This window comes from Ahaetulla prasina, chromosome 3 (genome assembly GCF_028640845.1).
Source record: "Ahaetulla prasina isolate Xishuangbanna chromosome 3, ASM2864084v1, whole genome shotgun sequence".
Taxonomy (NCBI): domain Eukaryota; kingdom Metazoa; phylum Chordata; class Lepidosauria; order Squamata; family Colubridae; genus Ahaetulla; species Ahaetulla prasina.
In genome coordinates this window covers 105,375,691-105,394,814 of record NC_080541.1, presented here as the reverse complement: position 1 = coordinate 105,394,814, position 19,124 = coordinate 105,375,691, and the positions used below count along the sequence as shown (strand labels likewise).

The 19,124-nt window shown below is 39.1% G+C and overlaps 1 protein-coding gene across 1 annotated transcript; it reads right to left on the bottom strand.

Annotated features, from left to right (window-relative positions):
* Positions 1-967: 967 nt before the first annotated feature.
* On the bottom strand, positions 968-6,630 carry CD93 (CD93 molecule). The gene is made up of 2 exons (XM_058177715.1): positions 4,599-6,630; positions 968-2,530 (listed from the first exon to the last, which is right to left on the bottom strand). The coding sequence occupies exon 1, from the start codon at positions 6,456-6,458 to the stop codon at positions 4,641-4,643; it is 1,818 nt and encodes a 605-aa protein (XP_058033698.1). The 5' UTR covers positions 6,459-6,630; the 3' UTR covers positions 968-2,530; positions 4,599-4,640.
* Positions 6,631-19,124: the final 12,494 nt, after the last annotated feature.

Here is a 19,124-nt window from a genome sequence, read left to right as displayed (position 1 = left end):
TCCTAGTTTTGGATCTCAGAACTCTGGGTTCAGCCTGACCCAACTCCAGGGCCGCAACAGCGGCAGCCGCTTCAGCCCCATGATCTATAACCTCCCCTTCTTCAATTCCTGGGTCATCTGATTCCAGGAAGGCTTTGTGTTCCTCCACATAGGCCGTAGCCTCCACAATTGTACTGATTTTTTTCGTAATGCCCTCCCGGAAAATCATCAATCCTCTGGCATCAGCCATCTGAAGCCCACTCCTTCTGGTACAATTTGCTTGACAAAAATAATATTTCTTTCTTTTTCACGTACCTGTCTGGGAATCTGCCTCAGAATGGCTATCTCCTGCCCCTGTAAATCAGTGCCCCACTCCTATGTTTTCTAAGAATTTCATCTCTCGCCTCTTCTCACAAATTTGACATGAACCTCTCTGGGAACTGCATGCGTGCGTGCATATTGAATTAACTCTATAAACTCGATCCACATCCCAATTCATGAAATCAACACTTCTCCCAAGAAATTCTCCCAACAATTTAGTCACAACATCTCTCAATTCTTCTTGGTCCACTTCTTCCAAATTTTGAAACCTAAGGAAATAAGACATTTTATCCATCTGTAGTCCAAGCACAGCATTGCCTGTCGTCTCCTCTCTTTTCTGCACTGCCCGCATATCACCCTCCAGACCTTCCACTTTCTGCTTGTTTTCTGCTGAGACTTGTTGAGTATCCTTTAAATCCTTTTGGATAGTCACAATTTCTGCTCTTATTTCCGTTTGGCCTCTTTGCAAATCATCCAATTTCTTGTCCATATTGGATAACTTTTCCAGAATTCTCTCCATCTCTCCAGCAGTTGGTCTCTAACCTTTTGCCATTTGAAAAAAAAAGTATTCAAAATCCTCAGGCAAGCACAGTATCCTTGTAATTTCCTCCGGATCCACCAGGGGGCACTCACAGGAGCAACGAGTCCAGAGTACAGTTAGAATCACTGCAATTGTTAAGTTAGTAATACTGTTGTTAAGTGAATCTGGCTTCCTCATTGACTTGCTTGTCAGAAGGTCATGAAATGGGATCACGTGACCCCGGGACACTGCAACGGTCATAAATATGAGTCAGTTGCAAGCATCCAAATTTTTATCACATAACTATGGGGATGGTTGTAAGTGTGAAAAATGGCCATAAGTCATTTTTTTCAGTGCCATTGTAATTTCAAATGGTCAGAAAGCAAGTGGTGTGTAAGTCGAGAACTACCTGTGTTTCTGAAGTAATAAAGGTGAGATATTTTTTTTAAAAAAAGAAAGCAAACAAAGAAACAAGCAGAGAATCTTTGAGGTTTTCTCTCTTTTTAGTTTTCGTGTACCGGAATAGGACCATTTACTAAAGAGAAGGGTGTGGATCCTTCTGAACTTAGCTCTTCCCAGGAATCTTTGGCTCTAGCTCAAAGCTGGGTGGGTAAGAGAAATAAGCACGAGAGTTACAGAGTCTTCAAAGAAAGGGTATTTTAATGTTTTTATTCTGAAATCATGTTGTAGTAGCCACAAGTAAAAGGAGAGGAAAAGAAAGAAAGAAAAATTTAATCACACCATTTTAAGATTTCATTTTCTATGGAATTTCCCACACCAGATAAAACTAGGCAGGCAGACAGACAGACAAACTGATAGACACAAGCGATATATAAGGCAAGATAGGGATGGTATATGCGGCACTCATTTTTTTAGTCCTGATGACTGCATTCATGCCCTAAGTGGGTTGCCATTGCTTTCTGCTGGGTATTTGGCTGTTTTAATTTCTTCAGCATTTGTTTTATGAATATGAGTCCCTTCACACCCACACCCCATTCATCCAAAAGGTTATCAGAGTTGATCCTGCTTAGGTTATGAGGTCAGCATAAGTTGGCTAGTTGCTGCTATTCCTTTCCTGGGGTTCTCATGTTTCCTATAGGTCTATAGCTAGGTGGACAGTTTGTGGTGTTCCACATTTTGTTGGCCTTGAAACCATGCCATTTCTGACCATTGAGGCCATGATAGCTAGGTGCTTATGGGAGTTGAAGTCCAGCAATATCTAAATAGGTGCAGCTTGCTTTAGCCTACATTTTTTTAATGGAAATTAATCTGGAGGGACATCTACATTACATATTTTATAATAGAACACTGACTGCAGTATTACAGTTCATATGCTTTCCAAGACTGCATACAAATAATCCCTCTTTTTAAAAGGAAAGGACTACATGACTCAGATCTCAGTGTCTCTAAATTTCTACATAGGATATTAATATTTTAGTGTTATCTTGTACAATCTAGAGGAGATCTATATATTCAGTTTTTCCACAATGGAAAAAGAATATTTCACGATTGGCCAATGAGTGGTGGATTTTATTCTTTTGTTATGAAAATATCATTATAAATCAGTATGTTCCAAAAAAGTCTAGGTTAAGCATAGATATGTGTCCTTCATTTGTATTGTAATTGCGTATATCAGGGCATCTGGATTTGTTATTAGTTGTTTTATGCACTTCCAAGTATTACCCTTTCATCTTCCTCTCTCTTCAGCAACTGTACAAAAAGAAGATAAGAAAATCCATTTAAAATATCTAGGCAGTCAGACTTCTGAATTTTCCTATGGTGTTCTTGTTTTAACAATAGATTCAGCAGAGATGATAACTTCAGGAACAAAGTTTTCCTCTGCAAACTCATTATGTCAAGTTAATTTGTAGTAATGTAGGACTCAATATCTTACATGCATGGTTTAGTCCAGACTAAGCCATTTTATTTAGTCTTAATGAAATTAATAGAACCCAGTGGCATTGCTAATAGAGCTATTTTTATTTCAAATCCATTCTTGAATAATGTTAACAAAGTGGAGAGTGATGTAGATTTAATAGCAAAAACTACAGATTGTTTGCTTAAATTAATGTGTATCTTAGTTACTCAATTAGTTATAGAAATATTTCAATACAAGAAATGGAGGAGATTTTTAGAGGGAAATCTTGGCCAACAGCTGCAAATCAGGTATTAGAATTGCTCCTAAATCTGATCACTCCTAAAAATTATTCTAATATCAAATGCTTCTGTAAATACTTTTTGCAGGGGGAGGGAGTTATGGAAATATTCACAATTTATTTTCCTCATCTCATCCAATATTTGTGAATTTATATTCTAAGGCTGATTTATGGAATTCAAGATCACTATCACCCTAAATACAACCTTAAAAAACCTGCAGAAAATGTGATTTGGACAAGGTATTAAACCAACCTTCTTTATGGACACTACACTTATGGGAAAATGCTAGGAAGAATATATATTTCACATTTATAGCTTGTCATCCAAGCCTGCTCTTGTGGGCTGAGAGAGATTGACTGGCCTCAAATCAGCCAGCCAGCTTTTATTATTTTAGAGAACATAAGTCCCAAGAAAAAAAGAAACATAAGCTGAAAGTGAAGCTTCTTTAAATGGAGGGAACAAAACCTTATCCCTACCACAACACTGCATTTTCAGTCTATATATATAAATCAAATCGAATATAAATGAAAATGAAATCCTCTTACATTTTGGAGCAGTTATTCCCAGGGTTGGTCATATAGACTGACCAAGTTATTTTTAAAGAACAAGCCCTGAACGAGAAATTTCAGAACTGGATGTACAAGATGGAGACAGTTTGTAACCTTTGCTATTATGATCTTTCTAAAATGTTGTCAGAATGAGGTATAAAGCACATTTTATTGAACAATGTTCAACTTTAATACAGTTAACTTTGAAATGGTTTCAAATTTTTGCTACATTCCCCAGAACTGTTTTCCTCAAGCACCCAGTCGTGAAATACATTGGATCATAAACAGCCTCTATATTTTTCTCCTTTTCCCCATGAACTGATATGGAAAGCAAAGCATAGATGAAGCTCCAGTTGGTCACTGCAGCTGTTTCTGTTTCAGTAAGACTGAGTCATCCCCAAACAATGTGATAATATTTAGCAAAGCTTTGGGTGAACAGCAAAACAGCAGAATCTGAAGTCTAAGCGGGCATGCAGTACCTTTTTACTGAACCAAGTACAACCAATTCAAGACAAGTTAAATTTCAGTTCTGTGAATTCAGATCCTCTGATTCCATGCACACTGATTTCTATGGACCACAATTAGTTTAAACCGAAGGGTGAAAATGGATATAAGATTTCACAACTAACAAAAGTAATTTGAAAGATGATTTGACTGTGCTGCTATCACAGTGGTTCTATTGGAATTAGTTAAAAAAAATATGCTTCTTTCCTTCTGGTCATATTTTTTTTTTTAAAAAAAGGATTGATCTGAAGTTGGCATTGCAGCAGTAAGATAAAAACTGATTGGGCATAAATATAGATGTGCTGCTTAGAAAAATTTACCACTTGCTTCCTAAGCAAGAAGGGAAGGCTGATCTAATAATCAACTGACCATCCAGCATGTATGTAAAGTGGATGCAAAGTCAAACATGTCACTGTTGTCAGAGATACAAATCTTGACAGAGTTACTCTTAAAGGTTTTATTTCTAGTTTCACCCTTGTGGTTTAGATGGTGCAATTGTAGCAGTTCTCTTGCAAAATATTACATGAAAAAATTATCAGTGTACACTTTTTAAACATTTCAATGTATACCTTTCCTTTCCTTCCTTCTCCACACCAAAACCACATGATTGACTACAAGCCCTCCTTGCTTCCTGCTGCCCTACTCTCTCCTTGGTCTGGTACCCAAGAGTAATTATCCGTGACATTCTTAGAATTTTTCTTGACTTCCTTGGCTTTTATTTTCCTGTAGATGACCCAAGCTAGGGCAAAAGAGACCAGGAATAAAACACCCACACCGCCCAAGATAAGATACAAAAATTGCTTGGAGCCATGACTGTTCTTATCTATCCTCTCATCTCTGATATGGGGTTTGTCCTCCAGTGCACTGCTGACCACAGCCGGCTGAAGGGTGGAATCCTCGGATGCAAAGACTCCTGTCTCAGCTTGAGGTGAAGAATCAGTCAGCAGAGCTGGTAACTCTGAAGCAGGATGAGTATCTGTTGGAATCCATTCTCCTCCCTGAGTGGATAGTGAAGAGATGCTGCTTATTGGATCCAAGAGACAAGAGATCCCATTGAGTGCCAAAACCCAGCCATCCCTACAAGAGCACAGGTAGCTGCCAACTTGATTGATGCACATATGTTCACAAAGTTCTTCCTGACACTCATCAATATCAAGACAAGAAGAGCTATTAATACCTTCCAGCTGGTATCCTGGCTGGCAAGAGCAATGGAAGGAGCCATGAGTATTTACACAAATCTGGTCACATGGTGTGTTCCTCGCACACTCATCAATGTCCTGGCATGCCTGGTGGTCAGACTCAGCAGGCATATAGCCTAGGTTGCAACGACATGTGAAGGACCCCTTGGTATTCACACATATTTGTTCACAAGGACTTTGAGGTGCACCACACTCATTCACATCTATGCAGCTCCGGTCATCATCAGCCAAAATATAACCAGAAGCACAGAGGCATTGGAAGCCCCCAGGATATGGTTTACACTGTCCTTGACATGGATTGGAGCTGCAGTAGTCCACGGGAATACAGGAAAGATGATCCCTTCCAAGTTGGTATCCTGAGCGGCATGCACATTGAAACAAACCCTTGCCTTGATTCAGACACTCATGTTCACAACCCCCATTGTTGTAGCTGCAACCGTAAGTGAGTGAAGCACAAAATGGACCTGGGCTGCTCCATTCAGAGATGTTGCTGTTTGGCTGCGGCTTACACACAAGGAAGGTGTTAGGTATCTCCTCTCCTTGGGGCTCACATGCTACTTCAGCCGTGGAGCCAAAGGGTACAGTGACAAGGAAATCAGTGGCTACACCAAAAGGGGTGCTGTAGCTGACCACGCCTGGCCCTGCCAGTATAAGTGGACGGCACATTCCCTGGAAACTGAACTTGCACAAGAAGCCTGACAACCCAGCAGTTGTACTGCCACAGAGGCTGTCTACCCAGGACAGTTCCTGAGATGAGAAGGGAATCCCCTGAAGGGTCACACACATATTTAACAAGCATGTTTCCCGGGGCTCCTGTCCCCAGTTAGAGTACTGGGTGTCCTCACCTCCTGTCACCCAGCGGAAGCCCCTCAATGGCCGATGTTTCTCGTAGCATTTGCCTTTCTTTCGGTGGAGCCCAATCCACAATCTTACCTCCGAAACTGTGCCAGCTTCCCCTTTGGGCATCTTCGTGAGCAGTTGTGGGACAAGCAAAGCCTCCTCTTGGCTTTTCAGAGTCATCAGGTTACCCCCATTGTCCTTGCACTTTTGCTGAGCTTCCATCCAACCAAGCCGTCCAAAATTCAGTGTGTAGCAAGTGGTCCCAGAACACAAAGCTTCGACCTCTTCACTGGGCTGAACTGTCAGTCCCAAAAGCAGCAGCTGCCAAAATACCTGCGGAGGAATCCCCATCTTGGCTGCATGAAGGAACAACGAACTGAGTGATTTCATCGTGAGCTCAAATTCTATAAATGTCTGTAAAGCATATGCTAAGACAATAGAGCACAGCTTGTTTGCCTCCCATATCCCTTTGGCTCAGTGGCTGGGTCATATGCATCCTGTCTTGGTTGAGAGTCTTATTTGTCACCGGAGACTTAAGTTTCCTGAGAGAGTTTCATTGTCAGCTGCAGCCCTTGTTGTTCAGTTTGGTTTAACCTATGTGGATAGGAAACATCCCTTTTATACCCTCTCTCTGTTTTCTTATTTTTAACCTAGTTCTTTTCCTTCATGTGAGAATCTTGGTGGAATGTACACTGCCTCCCTCCCCTCCCCTCTTATAAAACATCACTGAACTTTCAAACAAACCAAATAGGGCCTTCCAGTTTTGGAGTCGTATTTTTTAAAATTGGACATAAAATGCCACATCTAGATGGAAAAACGTTGTACAGCCCTTCATAATATTAACCTCTCATATTTATGATCTTTAAATAGAAATGAAAACCTTAAATAGAAATTGGGTCATGGGAATGTCTTCATTTAAAAGGCAGCCACGCTTGTTAAGGGTTCAGAACTGATTCCTATAATAGTGTCAGCCAAAACTGACAGGCCAGTTTCGTTTCTGTTGAATTTTTAACAGGTTTACAGTGTAATGCTCACAAAGAATTTTATAAATCCAGAATTATTAATTTAGCATTTGAGATGATGCAGTTACAAAGAGCAAACATTAGTTTACTTTTGAGATGTGTGAAATTACATCCAGGGTCCAAACAAGATTCCTAAGTACAGTACTGCAAAACTGACTGTATGAATACCAGTGCGGTTCTGCCTTAAGGGGACACGGAAATTTAGGAAATTGCCTTAGTACTGAATTAGGCTGAGGATAAATAATTGTTATCAACTACAGCCTTCTGAATAAGCATTTACTGCAGCTCTGTTAGATTACAATTCCCATCAACTCCAGGTACATGCAGAATGGGAAGTGTAGTTCAGCACATGAAGTGGGAACAATTGGCAGAGTCTCCCAGAGATTTAGACAGAAATCTTTCTCACCTCTGATCCTGGTGCTCCACGCAGCAATGTGAAGAAAGACAATTTCAGAGACACAACAAAAGATTGTTCTCATGATAAAAGATGGGGGAAAAAGTTTCCCGTGTAAAATGGATCAGATCATGCAGTTGGATGGCAGTACTAGGAGATATAAGGAAAGTGCTAATGGAAATCTGATCAAAAACTAAAAGTGCATGAGAATTGACATCCTTTGGAGCCATTATAGAGACTCAGATGTTACACATCTGGTAGTCAGGGAAGAAAACAAGTTATGTTTTTCTCCTTTCTGACCACAGAAATTCATTGAATGGAGTTTTTCAGAGCTATTGGATATGTGACTGTGTCTTTAATTATCCCAATTGATGTTCTACTAATATTGTGAGTAGTTTTCATAATTCTTCATGGATTAAAAATCATGTGAAATTAACATAGACCTCATGTCCATCTCCCGTTTGATTTTTTCTGTTGAGTGAGAAGGTATCTTGATCTTGTAGATCAGGGGGTCTAAGGACTTTATCGTTCCAGTGATTTCTGAGTTTACTTTATACTCTCTTTGTCAGGAAGAGTTTTCTGAATTCCTAAATGAGCCAGTGGTAAGAGCTTTGCTTAAAAAGCCATATTTGAATCTGAAATAGTGTAATAAATATTGGACCAAACCCAACATTCCACATTTAGCATTTGATGGTACTACAGTCCCAGAGGCCCTGATCTTTAGATCCAAATTTGGTATGAAAATGACCACTGGGATCCTGATGGATGAGTTGTAAGGGACTTTGACCCTACTGATACATGAAGAATTCTATTTTTTTAATATTACTTGTCATAATGTTCTGTTAAAACATATAAAGAAGCTGCTGATTGGCTCTTTAGCATGTGATTTTCCTGTACTTTAATTGTTTCTACCCACAATCTCAGTTGACAGGTTTAGAGGATGCTGAGAATGGCCCTGAAGGACAGGAGGAAGAGAAAGAGCCACTACTATGACTATGGACAAATAAAGGAGGACTGAGCCTTGGCCAAGCAAATAATGTGAAAAAACATCTCAGATAAATCCCTTCTGAATTCAGAGACATAGAAAGTGTGTGTGTGGGGGGGCACGTATTCAGACTTGCAAGATTCTGTTACTGTAGCTGTTCCAACAGGGGTGTTAAACTCGCGGCATCACATTGTCATCACATGACATATTGTGATTTCCCCCCCCCTTCACTAAAAGGGAGTTGGGTGTGGCCAGAGTATGATTCATCTGGCCCATGGGCCGTGAGTTTTGATACCCCTGTTTTACAATATAAGTAGTTCTGACCTATACAGCATTGGTTTCTCAGTCTGTGTTGTGACTCCAGCCCCCGAACCTGGCCCCATGCCCAAAAGTGACTCCGAGAGTGAGGGAGAAGGGCTGGTAAGGCTTACCTCAGGAGCACCGATACCTTTGGCCCGGCTCCAGGAGCAAGAACCAGGCCAGTTGGAGGACATAATGAGGCCATCATCCCCTGATTCCTCCCTTCCTCAGGCTATGCCTTCAGACCCAGCTGATAATAATAATAATCATCAAGCTTGGATTAACCCGCACTTCAGAAGATTACAGAGGCGGCGTCATCAAAGGGAAGGGTGGGGCAGGAGCCCCACCCCACAGGATATATAAGGAGCTTTGGGACTGCTCGCACTCCACGGGGAGCAAAAGATTAGCTGAACTGTTTCAAAGAGAGCTGAAGTCTTACTCTGCGAGTCATTTGTTTGAACTTTGGCAAGCAGCTGCGATTTCTCTGCCAGGACTGATAAGAGCTGTGAATCCACTGGCTGAAGGCCAGCTCGTTGCTCCGAAGTGAGGAAGGAGACAGAACAGTCTGGTCTACCTTATTTATTTATTATTTTTATTCATTTGTCAAGTACGTATTAGATAATATATATAAATATAAGCATGAATTAAATACATAAAATGAATACAAATAAAGGGAACATTAGGACAGGGACGGTAGGCAGGCTGGTGCTCTTAGGCATGCCTTATTGGGCTGACATCAGATCAGCTCATTTTCCCTTAATCTTTCAGTGCTTGAATCTATTGGAAGAGGATGCTTCCCCATTCCATTTGCCAGGTCTTTTTAGTTAGAATTAATTATAGCATTGTTAACTATTTATATCAGATATTGTTTATGTTTTCATTTTTTTACTGTTAGCTATCTTGAGTGCCTTCTGAAAAAAAGGTGGGGTGCAAATTGAAAGAAGAAATAGGATTAGTAAGGGCTAAAGCAAATGTTACTTTTATTGTTCAATTGGCTCACATTGGTGCCAAAATGTACAGCTTTTTCTTTTCAGCAGAGGTGCTTTTTTTTTAATAAAGGGATTACAGCTGGGAAGAGGAAAGTTTAAACTTCTCCTAAGTAACTCAAACCAGTATCAGGCTAAAGCAACAGATAGCACAGTAGGTTAGGATAATTAAAAGCTTACACAACCTCTTTTTAGGCCATTATTTTTCAAAGGGAGTTTTGAATCACTGTTGAGAGGAAAACTCCAAGTTACAAATGAGGCTGGGATAAGACAAGGGGCAGACCTTTAGATGCTATTAAATTTGATTCAGGCTTATGTAATTACTCCCCATATATTTAATTATTTACTCCTTTAGGGTTAAGGTTCAGGACAGGATAAGAGTGAGGGTACCTTATGTTTTGCAGTTACTGTATATGGCCTATAAAAATCTGAATGGCCCTCAGATGACACAAGAGATACAGAAAACTGACTGTAGTAGCACCCAGCATTCCTGAACAAAGTGCCAATCTAAGAGCAAGTGCTGGAGAGGCCTTGGGAAGTAGGCCTCTTGTTTCTATGTCAAATAGGAAGAGCTGGATCTGAATAATGAAGCCACACCTTTCGAAGAGTTAGTTGTCCTGTGCTGATGAGGCCACAGCCATCTTGTCCACCAGAAGGTATCAAGTTCTTCCAAACCAATTTGACAGTTCTAAGGAACAGCTAGGCAGAATAGGGCAGATGAATCTTCAAACCTAGCAAATCCAACAAAAACAGCATTATGATTTCAAAGGCGGTGCTTCTTCAAGATTACATACATTTTGCAGCACAAGCATGAGTAAATGAAAGCCATGCTATACATGTGATTCCATTAATCTATTTAGCCCATTCACTATCCCAGAGGCTCGGCAGAAAACTGCAGAGAAGCATAGTCATGGTTGCAACAAGACCAAGGATGCACATGTGGGTGTATCTCTGTGTTAATATTTGAGTGGTCAGTGTGCAAAATCTAGGAATATTGCACCATAATAAAATACACGATTCATTTTATAGATAATCTTAAAATACAAACTGCCTATAATCTTGATGAGTCAGGATCTAATTTTAGGAGAGACATTACAATCAACATTTGTTCCTCAATTCACTGACGGATTTGTTTCCCTTCGGCATTACCTTGAAATATCACTGCTTTCTATATCATGGAAATATTTTAAAATAATCAAGCATATCTGGGGCTGATATTTCTGTCTCCCCATTTAGCATATTTTTACTCATATTCATATACTGCTGAGTGTCCTTGAATGAGCAAAATTCTTGGGACAGTTATTTCCTGAATGATCTCATATATGGATGCACGAAGAGATTTTGTACAATGGCAATGATGAAATCTCTGCTTGAGTTTTCTGAAAGCTGAACCATGCACTGAGGCTGTTGTGAGATGATCCTAATGACTCCTTAGTTACATACTTCTTCATTCTGATTTGAAATGGGGAAGATAGAAATCGTAAATGTTTTTATGTATGGCATATATATGAATGTTGTCATTCCACTAACAAATATGAAAGGGGGTGATTGAGAGAAATTTTCCTTTCTCATGCCCAACTTAATAACATTTCCCTGCTGCCATTCTGAAATCTGGAGAAAATTCTTCACCAATACACTGTACTCTTCCCTGGTTTTTCTGTTTTCTGAAAGCCGTAAAGCAAAAACAATTTAACCTTAAGCTCTCTAATTTTTAAGGTAAGTGCTTGAAGACAGTCTTTGTGTTTACCCTGGGAAAATTAACACAATTTCTTTTTAATTCTGTTGGTGAATTAAATTTAGCTTTAAATTAAAATAAATGTTTGAAAGATTTTCTCCAGATAAAGACTAATAATCTATTTGATATAAGATTCCCCTTTCACAATTCTGCCTCATTTTGGTGGAGTTTGCAACAGGGAACTTCCTGGATTGTGCCCCCTTGCTTTATCTTGGGGAGACAGCAAATTCTCTGTAATCCAAATATATTCGGTATAGTATTGTATTCTGTACTCTTAACATCCTGCTGGGATATCCTGTAGCAATCGTTTGTTTTGACTTAAATGCTTATCTGCAGGATCATATACAATCTCCTCAGTCACAGGAAAGGCTCAGAATGTACATTATTTATAAGGAGAAAAGGTTTGTATAGACTGTTATGAATGAAGGGGTGGGGTGCGGGTGAGACTGTAAATCATGGTAAATTATAAACCAACCTATATATTAGATTCTTATGTCTCAGATTAAGCCAGGGATAAATTGGGCTTGAGGGTTATCGTAAGGCAAGGTGCTTATGCCAGGAAACAGAGGATGATCAGATAAACAGGTGGTGGGACAGCATCCCCTACATAAACAGGTGGGTTAAGGGGGGCACTAGGCAAACCACATTTTGCATTGCAAGAAAAGCCCTGTTGCTTAAAGACCACTTGGAGAAGAGGCAGAAGAAGAGCTGTAGGCAGAAATGAGATCGCATTCCTTCCACTTGTTTCCAAAACAGTGTGTCTGTGGCCTGGAGCACAAAAGTGGAGAAAAATAGAGAGATGGGTTTATCCTGTCTCTTATTAATTTCTTGGCTCTCTGAAACAGAAAAGGCTCTGCATGTGAGCTCAAGCCTGGCCGTTCCATGCTAATAGAGTGAGGGTAGTGATTCCATCTGTGCTCAGATACACAGATGAAATAAATTCATTTGCAATTTGTTTAATTTCTTGAATGTCGAGGCCATCCCCTTACGCAAAATTAGATTAAAACTCCAGCACTTTGCACACACAAGTAGTCCTCGACTTATGATCACAATTAACCTCACCATTTCCATTGCTAAGCAAGACAGTTGTTAGGTGACTTTTGCCACAGTTGTTAAGCGAATCACTGAAGTCCTTAAGTCGATAAAAGGTCTTTAGGTCATTAGTCACTTTTTTCCAGTGCTGTTGTAACTTTAAATGGTCACTAAACAAATAGTAGTAAGTCCAGGACCACCCATATACATGTTTTCTACATGAATTGCAAGCAGCCCCTCATAGGAACCCAGACATTCTCACAGCATGCAGAAGTTATATGGGACCCTCCTTTCATGCAAGGTTTATCTTTTTGCCAACATCTTTCTCCAACTATATAGAAAAGTTTCCATTTCATCAAGGCAACTTTTCACAGGGATGAATCAAACTTGAAAATGTTCTTTTTTCTTTCTTTTTTTTCCTGCTTGCTTGCCTTATAATTTTTATAGTTTTTGTAATGTCATGCAAATAATTGGGCTTCTACTATGTTGTCAATTTTCTACCCATAGATGGACTTGGTACATATTCTTTTCCAATTACAATAAAAACAGACAAAATAGAATATATATATATATATATATATATATATATATATATATATATATATATATATATATATATATATATATATATATATATATATATATATATATGGGCTCGCATAAGCATGAAGCCGTAAGCAGCAGCCTGAAGATGACGAGTGAGACCTCGTCGAAACGTCGCCAAGATACTCACAACTTTACACGGGAAAAGACCTGCCTCTAAAAGAAAGTCAAACTTACTATGCATGCCAAAAACAGTCCTGAACGTGCAACACTTGCATACATATTTTCATGGAATATTCCAAGAAGCAACAGCTGGTTAATTTCATCGTGATATGGTAACCAAGGTACATCAAAAGTTGTTCTGTCCCTCATTGCATACCTATACATTTCCAGAAGATTTTTTTTATGAACGATCACAACTAAAATGAGAATTTGGCTGAAATGTACTCCAACTGGATATCGTTTGCAGTGATATACAGCTTCACATCTGCATTACAGTGTTACAACTTTGTGATTTTTATTTGTGATTTAAAGCCCTCTTCCTCTAAGTCAACTTAGCCCCTGCCTTATCAAGCCATTCTCATACATTCCTATTTATTGTCCCAAAGGGGCTTTTTCAAAAGGGAACTGTGCTTCGTTTTTCCTTGAAGATGTTTCTCTTCTCGAAATGTCTTCAAGGAAAATGTCAAGGAACATGTCAAGAAGCGAAATGTCTTCCAAGAAAAACCAAGTCCAGTTGCCTTTTGGAAAAGCCCCTTTGGGACAACCATGACCTGAATGACTGAATATCTCCATAGACATTCCTATTTATTAGCCCCAAAATATGACAATTTGTTAATATGACTACTTCACTATGGTATTAGCATCATTTTTTAAAAAATTGCAAAACATTTTAATTTTTTTTAAATTTAATGAAATTAGAACACTATCAGTGCACAACCAAAGCAGAGTGTGTATCTTCTGACCTAGTAATAAGCACATTTACCTGCATGTAAACCTAGTATTAAGCACATTTACCTTACACTGTTTTGTTGTAAGAAAATGATAGCATATTTTAGAAGTAAAACACTATTACAATAAGCACTTAGAATACTGTTATTGCAAAAAAACTGGTGCCCACTAGTTGTAGCAAAATCAGGCATCCAGAGACAGAAAAAAAAATAAGGTGACTGTTCCATCCCTTTTTATGTATGCTGTGGGCAAGGTTTTAATTACATATTTGTGGATGCCATCTTGACTTTTTACCCTACTTCAGGGACTCCCCTGCAAATGTGTGCACCCCCTAAGCAAAATGCTAAGAGTTTTCTGTATCATTCCGATTCCATCTACAGTAGTGATGGAATGTGGATTTGTACACCCTGGATCATCTAGCATTGATTTATAACCATGTTTCAAACTGCATTTGTTCCAGCATTTTATAGACAGATGTTTTTGTCATTTCTTGCCACTTTCTTGATTATCAATGAGAATAGATATTATACACTCTGCACTTTGCCCCCTAGTCCAGCTTTAGCTAAAACATTCTCTTCGCACAATCATTTATTATATCTATATCTATATCTGTACCTATGTATGTATATATGTGGTATAGGGTGGCTGCAGCATAAATGGGTTTAAAGGCCATATAAAAGGCCTCTGAACTGTATTCGGTAAGCATGAACTGGGGAACAGATTATCTCAAAAACAGTTGTAGCCAGAAAAAATATTAAAAATAGGAACTGCTTCAAGGACAAATATGTGGAACAGGAACAGAAAGAATAACAATTTCCATTCCGAATTGAAGAAGCCTATGGTAGACTCAGAAAAGAAAAACAAATGGTTGTGCGTCACTTCAAAGATTATCCAATGTATTCCCTTTTAAAATGAACCACAGTCTTCTTTATCAGAGGCACTCAATGCCTTTCAGGGAATGAGCCACGATCCACAAAAGCTTATTCAATGACAAATTGATTAGACGTTTGCAATATCCTCATAAGGATTTGAAAGGCCTTACCCACTTTTGAGTTTAAGTGTTCTCCACCCAGCCTTGAGGTGGCAGAAATTTGCTGTGCTCAGACAATTCCTATCCTATCTTACCTCAATGGTCTCTGTTTCCAGTCATCTCCAAAGTAATGGCTGACAAGTAATGGTATCAGACTTTATACTGAGGATATCCTTGGACAGGGCCAACACAAAAGGGGAGTGCTACTTTAATGCCAATATAATTAGAAATGACTTAAGGCTGTCTCACTCATGGGTTGGGAAGAAAATGAAGGTAATACCATGTAAACATGACAAAAACAGATGTTGCTGAGACATATTTCTGCCCTGGATACGTATAAGTGGTGAAATGCCATAATATGTGTAATTATGGCATAATATATGTAATATATGCATCTTCCATCCATCATTGTGCTGCTGTTAGAGTATTCAGGAAGTGATATATGGCTCATTCTTCTCTCATTTCTACAACTCACAGCCAACGCTGCTGTCTTATAACATTTGTGGTTATCTCCAGGGAAGAGATCCAGATAAATAGGGTGGAGTGAGCTGAGCTAAACAGTGGGAAGCCACTCAAGTTTGAAGAACAATCTGAAACTGTACGTACGAATCATGCATGTGGAAAAGCAATGCCAAATATGACTGCTGTTCATGGTTAAGTTGGGCGTGGTTGCATCTGAAATCAGATGGGAATGATCTGCTAAAGAATTTAATAATTTTAAAATGCAGCATTTTTTCATATCTGGTAGTCTGGAAAGTCCAAAATTCCCAGGGAAGATGCTGGGTGCTGTAGTCCCAGAACATCTTTGGGGTTTCATTTGGGGAAGATTTACTGCTTTCTCAGCTTTTGTATAGTAATTAAGGCTGCAGTAAAGGCCACATCTGTGCCCTGATATTTATTTATTTTTATTTTATTTATTTATTTTGTCACACAGTATATATAAGCATAAGCATGAAATGACTAAACAATATATAAGCATATATATAAGCATGAGTATGTAATAACTATATTAATTGGATATAACAAAAGGAAACAATAGGACAGGAACAGTAGGCACTCTTGTGTTCTTATGCACGCCCCTTACAGACATCTTAGGAATGGGGTGAGGTCAATAGTAGACAGTTTTTGGTTGAAGCTTTGGGTATTTTGGGAAGATAAAGTATCAATATTTTCCCCCAAGTTAGAAAAACTGCTAGATTTTTCTATTCTTGCTAATAGAAAAACAATAACCAACTACTCTTTCTTTTGAGATAGGAGAGGGTTTGACAGGCAAGTGTTTGGAATGATCTTCAAAGTTGCTTGAACCATCAGTCAGGCAATTTTTGGATGTAGGTCCAGCACTCTTATCAAATAGCACTATACTTACTGTTAAATGTGGGTTTAGTGCTCTACTGAAAAGGTACTAAATCCATGCCCCCAAATGGCCGAAACGGTCACAGGTACACAGCAGAGGAACAGGGTTAAGCAAGGAGCAGGGATTGATAATGAAGTACCATCTTTAACTAATATTGTAAGAGTGTGGTAATGCTAGCAGTGAATCTAATTCTGTCTATGTGTTAAGCAGTGCTGGAAGTAACCCAGATGGTTATGAAGCCAGAACGTAGTAGGCAAAATAGCACTGTTCCACCCCACCAAAGTAATGCAAGCAATAAAATGTACAACTACATACAATCAGCGGACTACCTGACGTGCAACCAAGGGAAACAGGACTAATATCAAACAGCTAGCAGAATCTATCTTTCTTTCTTTCTTTCTTTCTTTCTTTCTTTCTTTCTTTCTTTCTTTCTTTCTTTCTTTCTTTCGTAACATAGGAGGGATAAAAATCTAATAAAACAAACACTTTTATGCAGTACAAACTAGTCCCAATCCAGTTTTCAAAAAAAGCACTAAACATATGTTTATAAGAAGAGCACTTAAGACCTAATAAACACCTTGGAATGTAATAAACATCAGGCATTACCAAGGGAAACCCCTGAGTGGAAGGCAGATATGCATTCTTTCTCCAACTCAAGCCAAATGACCATCAGATGATAGAGGGGAGGGACACACCTTCAACAGCCCAACAGGAGCTGAGCAGATCCTATAAATGTGACCACGGCAGCAACCATAGCATCAATGAACTACACTAGAAGTTATTGAGGGCCAACGTTTTATTGGTGGAAATGGGAAAAACACTTCAAACCTGGACTAGCTCAGGGCGGCTTCCTCAGCTGAGGGCTGGGGATGAAACAAAGGCAATGTCATAAGGAAATGGCATTTTAAAAAAGCCGCTGGATCATGTTTGTGCCACAGTTTAGACACATGAAGATGACCTCTCAGTAGTCAAGAAGAGCTCTAAGCCTAAACTGAAGGTTTCCTATCCTGCAGTTTTCAGCAGGTTTTCTTCTGGGGATAGTGAAGCCAACTTAAGAAATCCTTTGCCAGAATTCAGCCTTTTCCTCTACTTTGGTCACAATGATAGCCAGGCGTTCTGTCTACATTGCAATTGTTGTGCCCTGATTGATGGACACATCAACTTTTTGTCACTCAGGCTACAATGGAAAACTTGGCAGAACTCTTGTCAATTTTCTCAGTGGAAAGCAAAGCATCATTCTGATACTGAACCTGTTTTTTTAAAAAAGGACATAATAATAAAACCCCCTGAACTTTCATGGCAGGCAGCCCAACCTGAAATGCCCTCATGAATAGCGCATGGAGACCAGAAATGGGACCATGCTTGCCAGAATACATGCTAACCCATTGGAGCAAAAGGCATCTCCGTGAACAGAGTGAAGTGCAGCCAGCAGACCAGAGCTCCATGCTCCCCACCAGTAGAAAGGGAAAAAAACACTCCTGGCATGGTAGAATCTCATGTTGCAGCAAGTAGGAAGGGTGGACTTCTTTTAAAAAAAAATTAAAAGGGATGAAAAAGATCTTTATATAGCACTGTTATCAAGTAAGAAAAATGTAATTGCAGATTGTGCTTAACAAGGATCTTAAAGATAATAACAAAATTAAATCGTATTTATGGCAATCCTAACACACATCCAAGACTGCTTTCCTGTGTAATTTTTTTACAAAGAATTCAATAGATTGAATACGCAATACTCATCTCGGTAGATTAAAATGCCCTACTCTAGTAACAAAACATAGCCCAGGACTATTAGTTTAAGAAATGTAAGGTACTTTGGAGTTCGACTACCCTATTTAGCCTTTTAGTCAAATGCAAAATAGATGAGAGTTTTGAAGGAGAAAAGGAGGACCAACCAGGGTTCTCTAACATGAGGCCATAGTGGCTGATGGAGAAGCAATTGTCTATTAGGATGCGTCTCTTTGAATAGGTCCCTTGTCTAGCAACTTTCTACCGTAAGTTAAATATGATTTTACCCAAATATGATGTTTTGAAGTTCTAAGAAGAATTCTGTTAGAATACTACCCACTCTGCTGTTTAGTTTTCTTCCTTCTCAAAATGATGAGATTGGCATCTGTTTATGGACCTAAAAAATTAAATAGCCTGGCTGGCGGCCATCACAAGATCTTCGGGCACTGTAGCAATCTGAGCTGAATACTTGGCTTTTAACAGGAAGAGTTTAATATAGTTCACTATCCTGGCAGGCTAACTTGTTGACTTTCTGGATCTCTCTATTAGGTTGCTAATATCCCAACTAGTCTTGTTTTCAATTTAAGGCCACATTCAAAATTTGTTTGCTACAAGGTGTATCAATGGCCCCAAAGAAGAAAATGATAAACTGTACAGTAAACATAGCATTGATTTTTTTTAACAACTCCTTGAGTTCAAAATGCTGTACTGAACTTTCCATGTTCACCGAAGAGCCAAAGTCTTGGAAATTGAGAGTGTGAAGACCACCTCCACAACAAAGTTTTTAAGCAACAAAAGCGTGTATGGAACCCTATGATGCCTCCCTGCTGAAGAATTGATTTGCTGTTGAGATACACTAGTATAGTAGATTTAAATCCCAGATTTGTCTTCTTACTGACATAAGTACAGAGAGTTAGTGTAAATTAAACTATTCTGCAACTGAAACTGCAGTTCCAAACTCCGGATTGGCACTCAAGTATTATCCATGTGGAATTTATC

Excerpts from the sequence above, each read along its gene's own strand:
- CD93 (XM_058177715.1), bottom strand. The coding sequence starts at position 6,458 with ATGAAATCACTCAGTTCGTTGTTCCTTCATGCAGCCAAGATGGGGATT.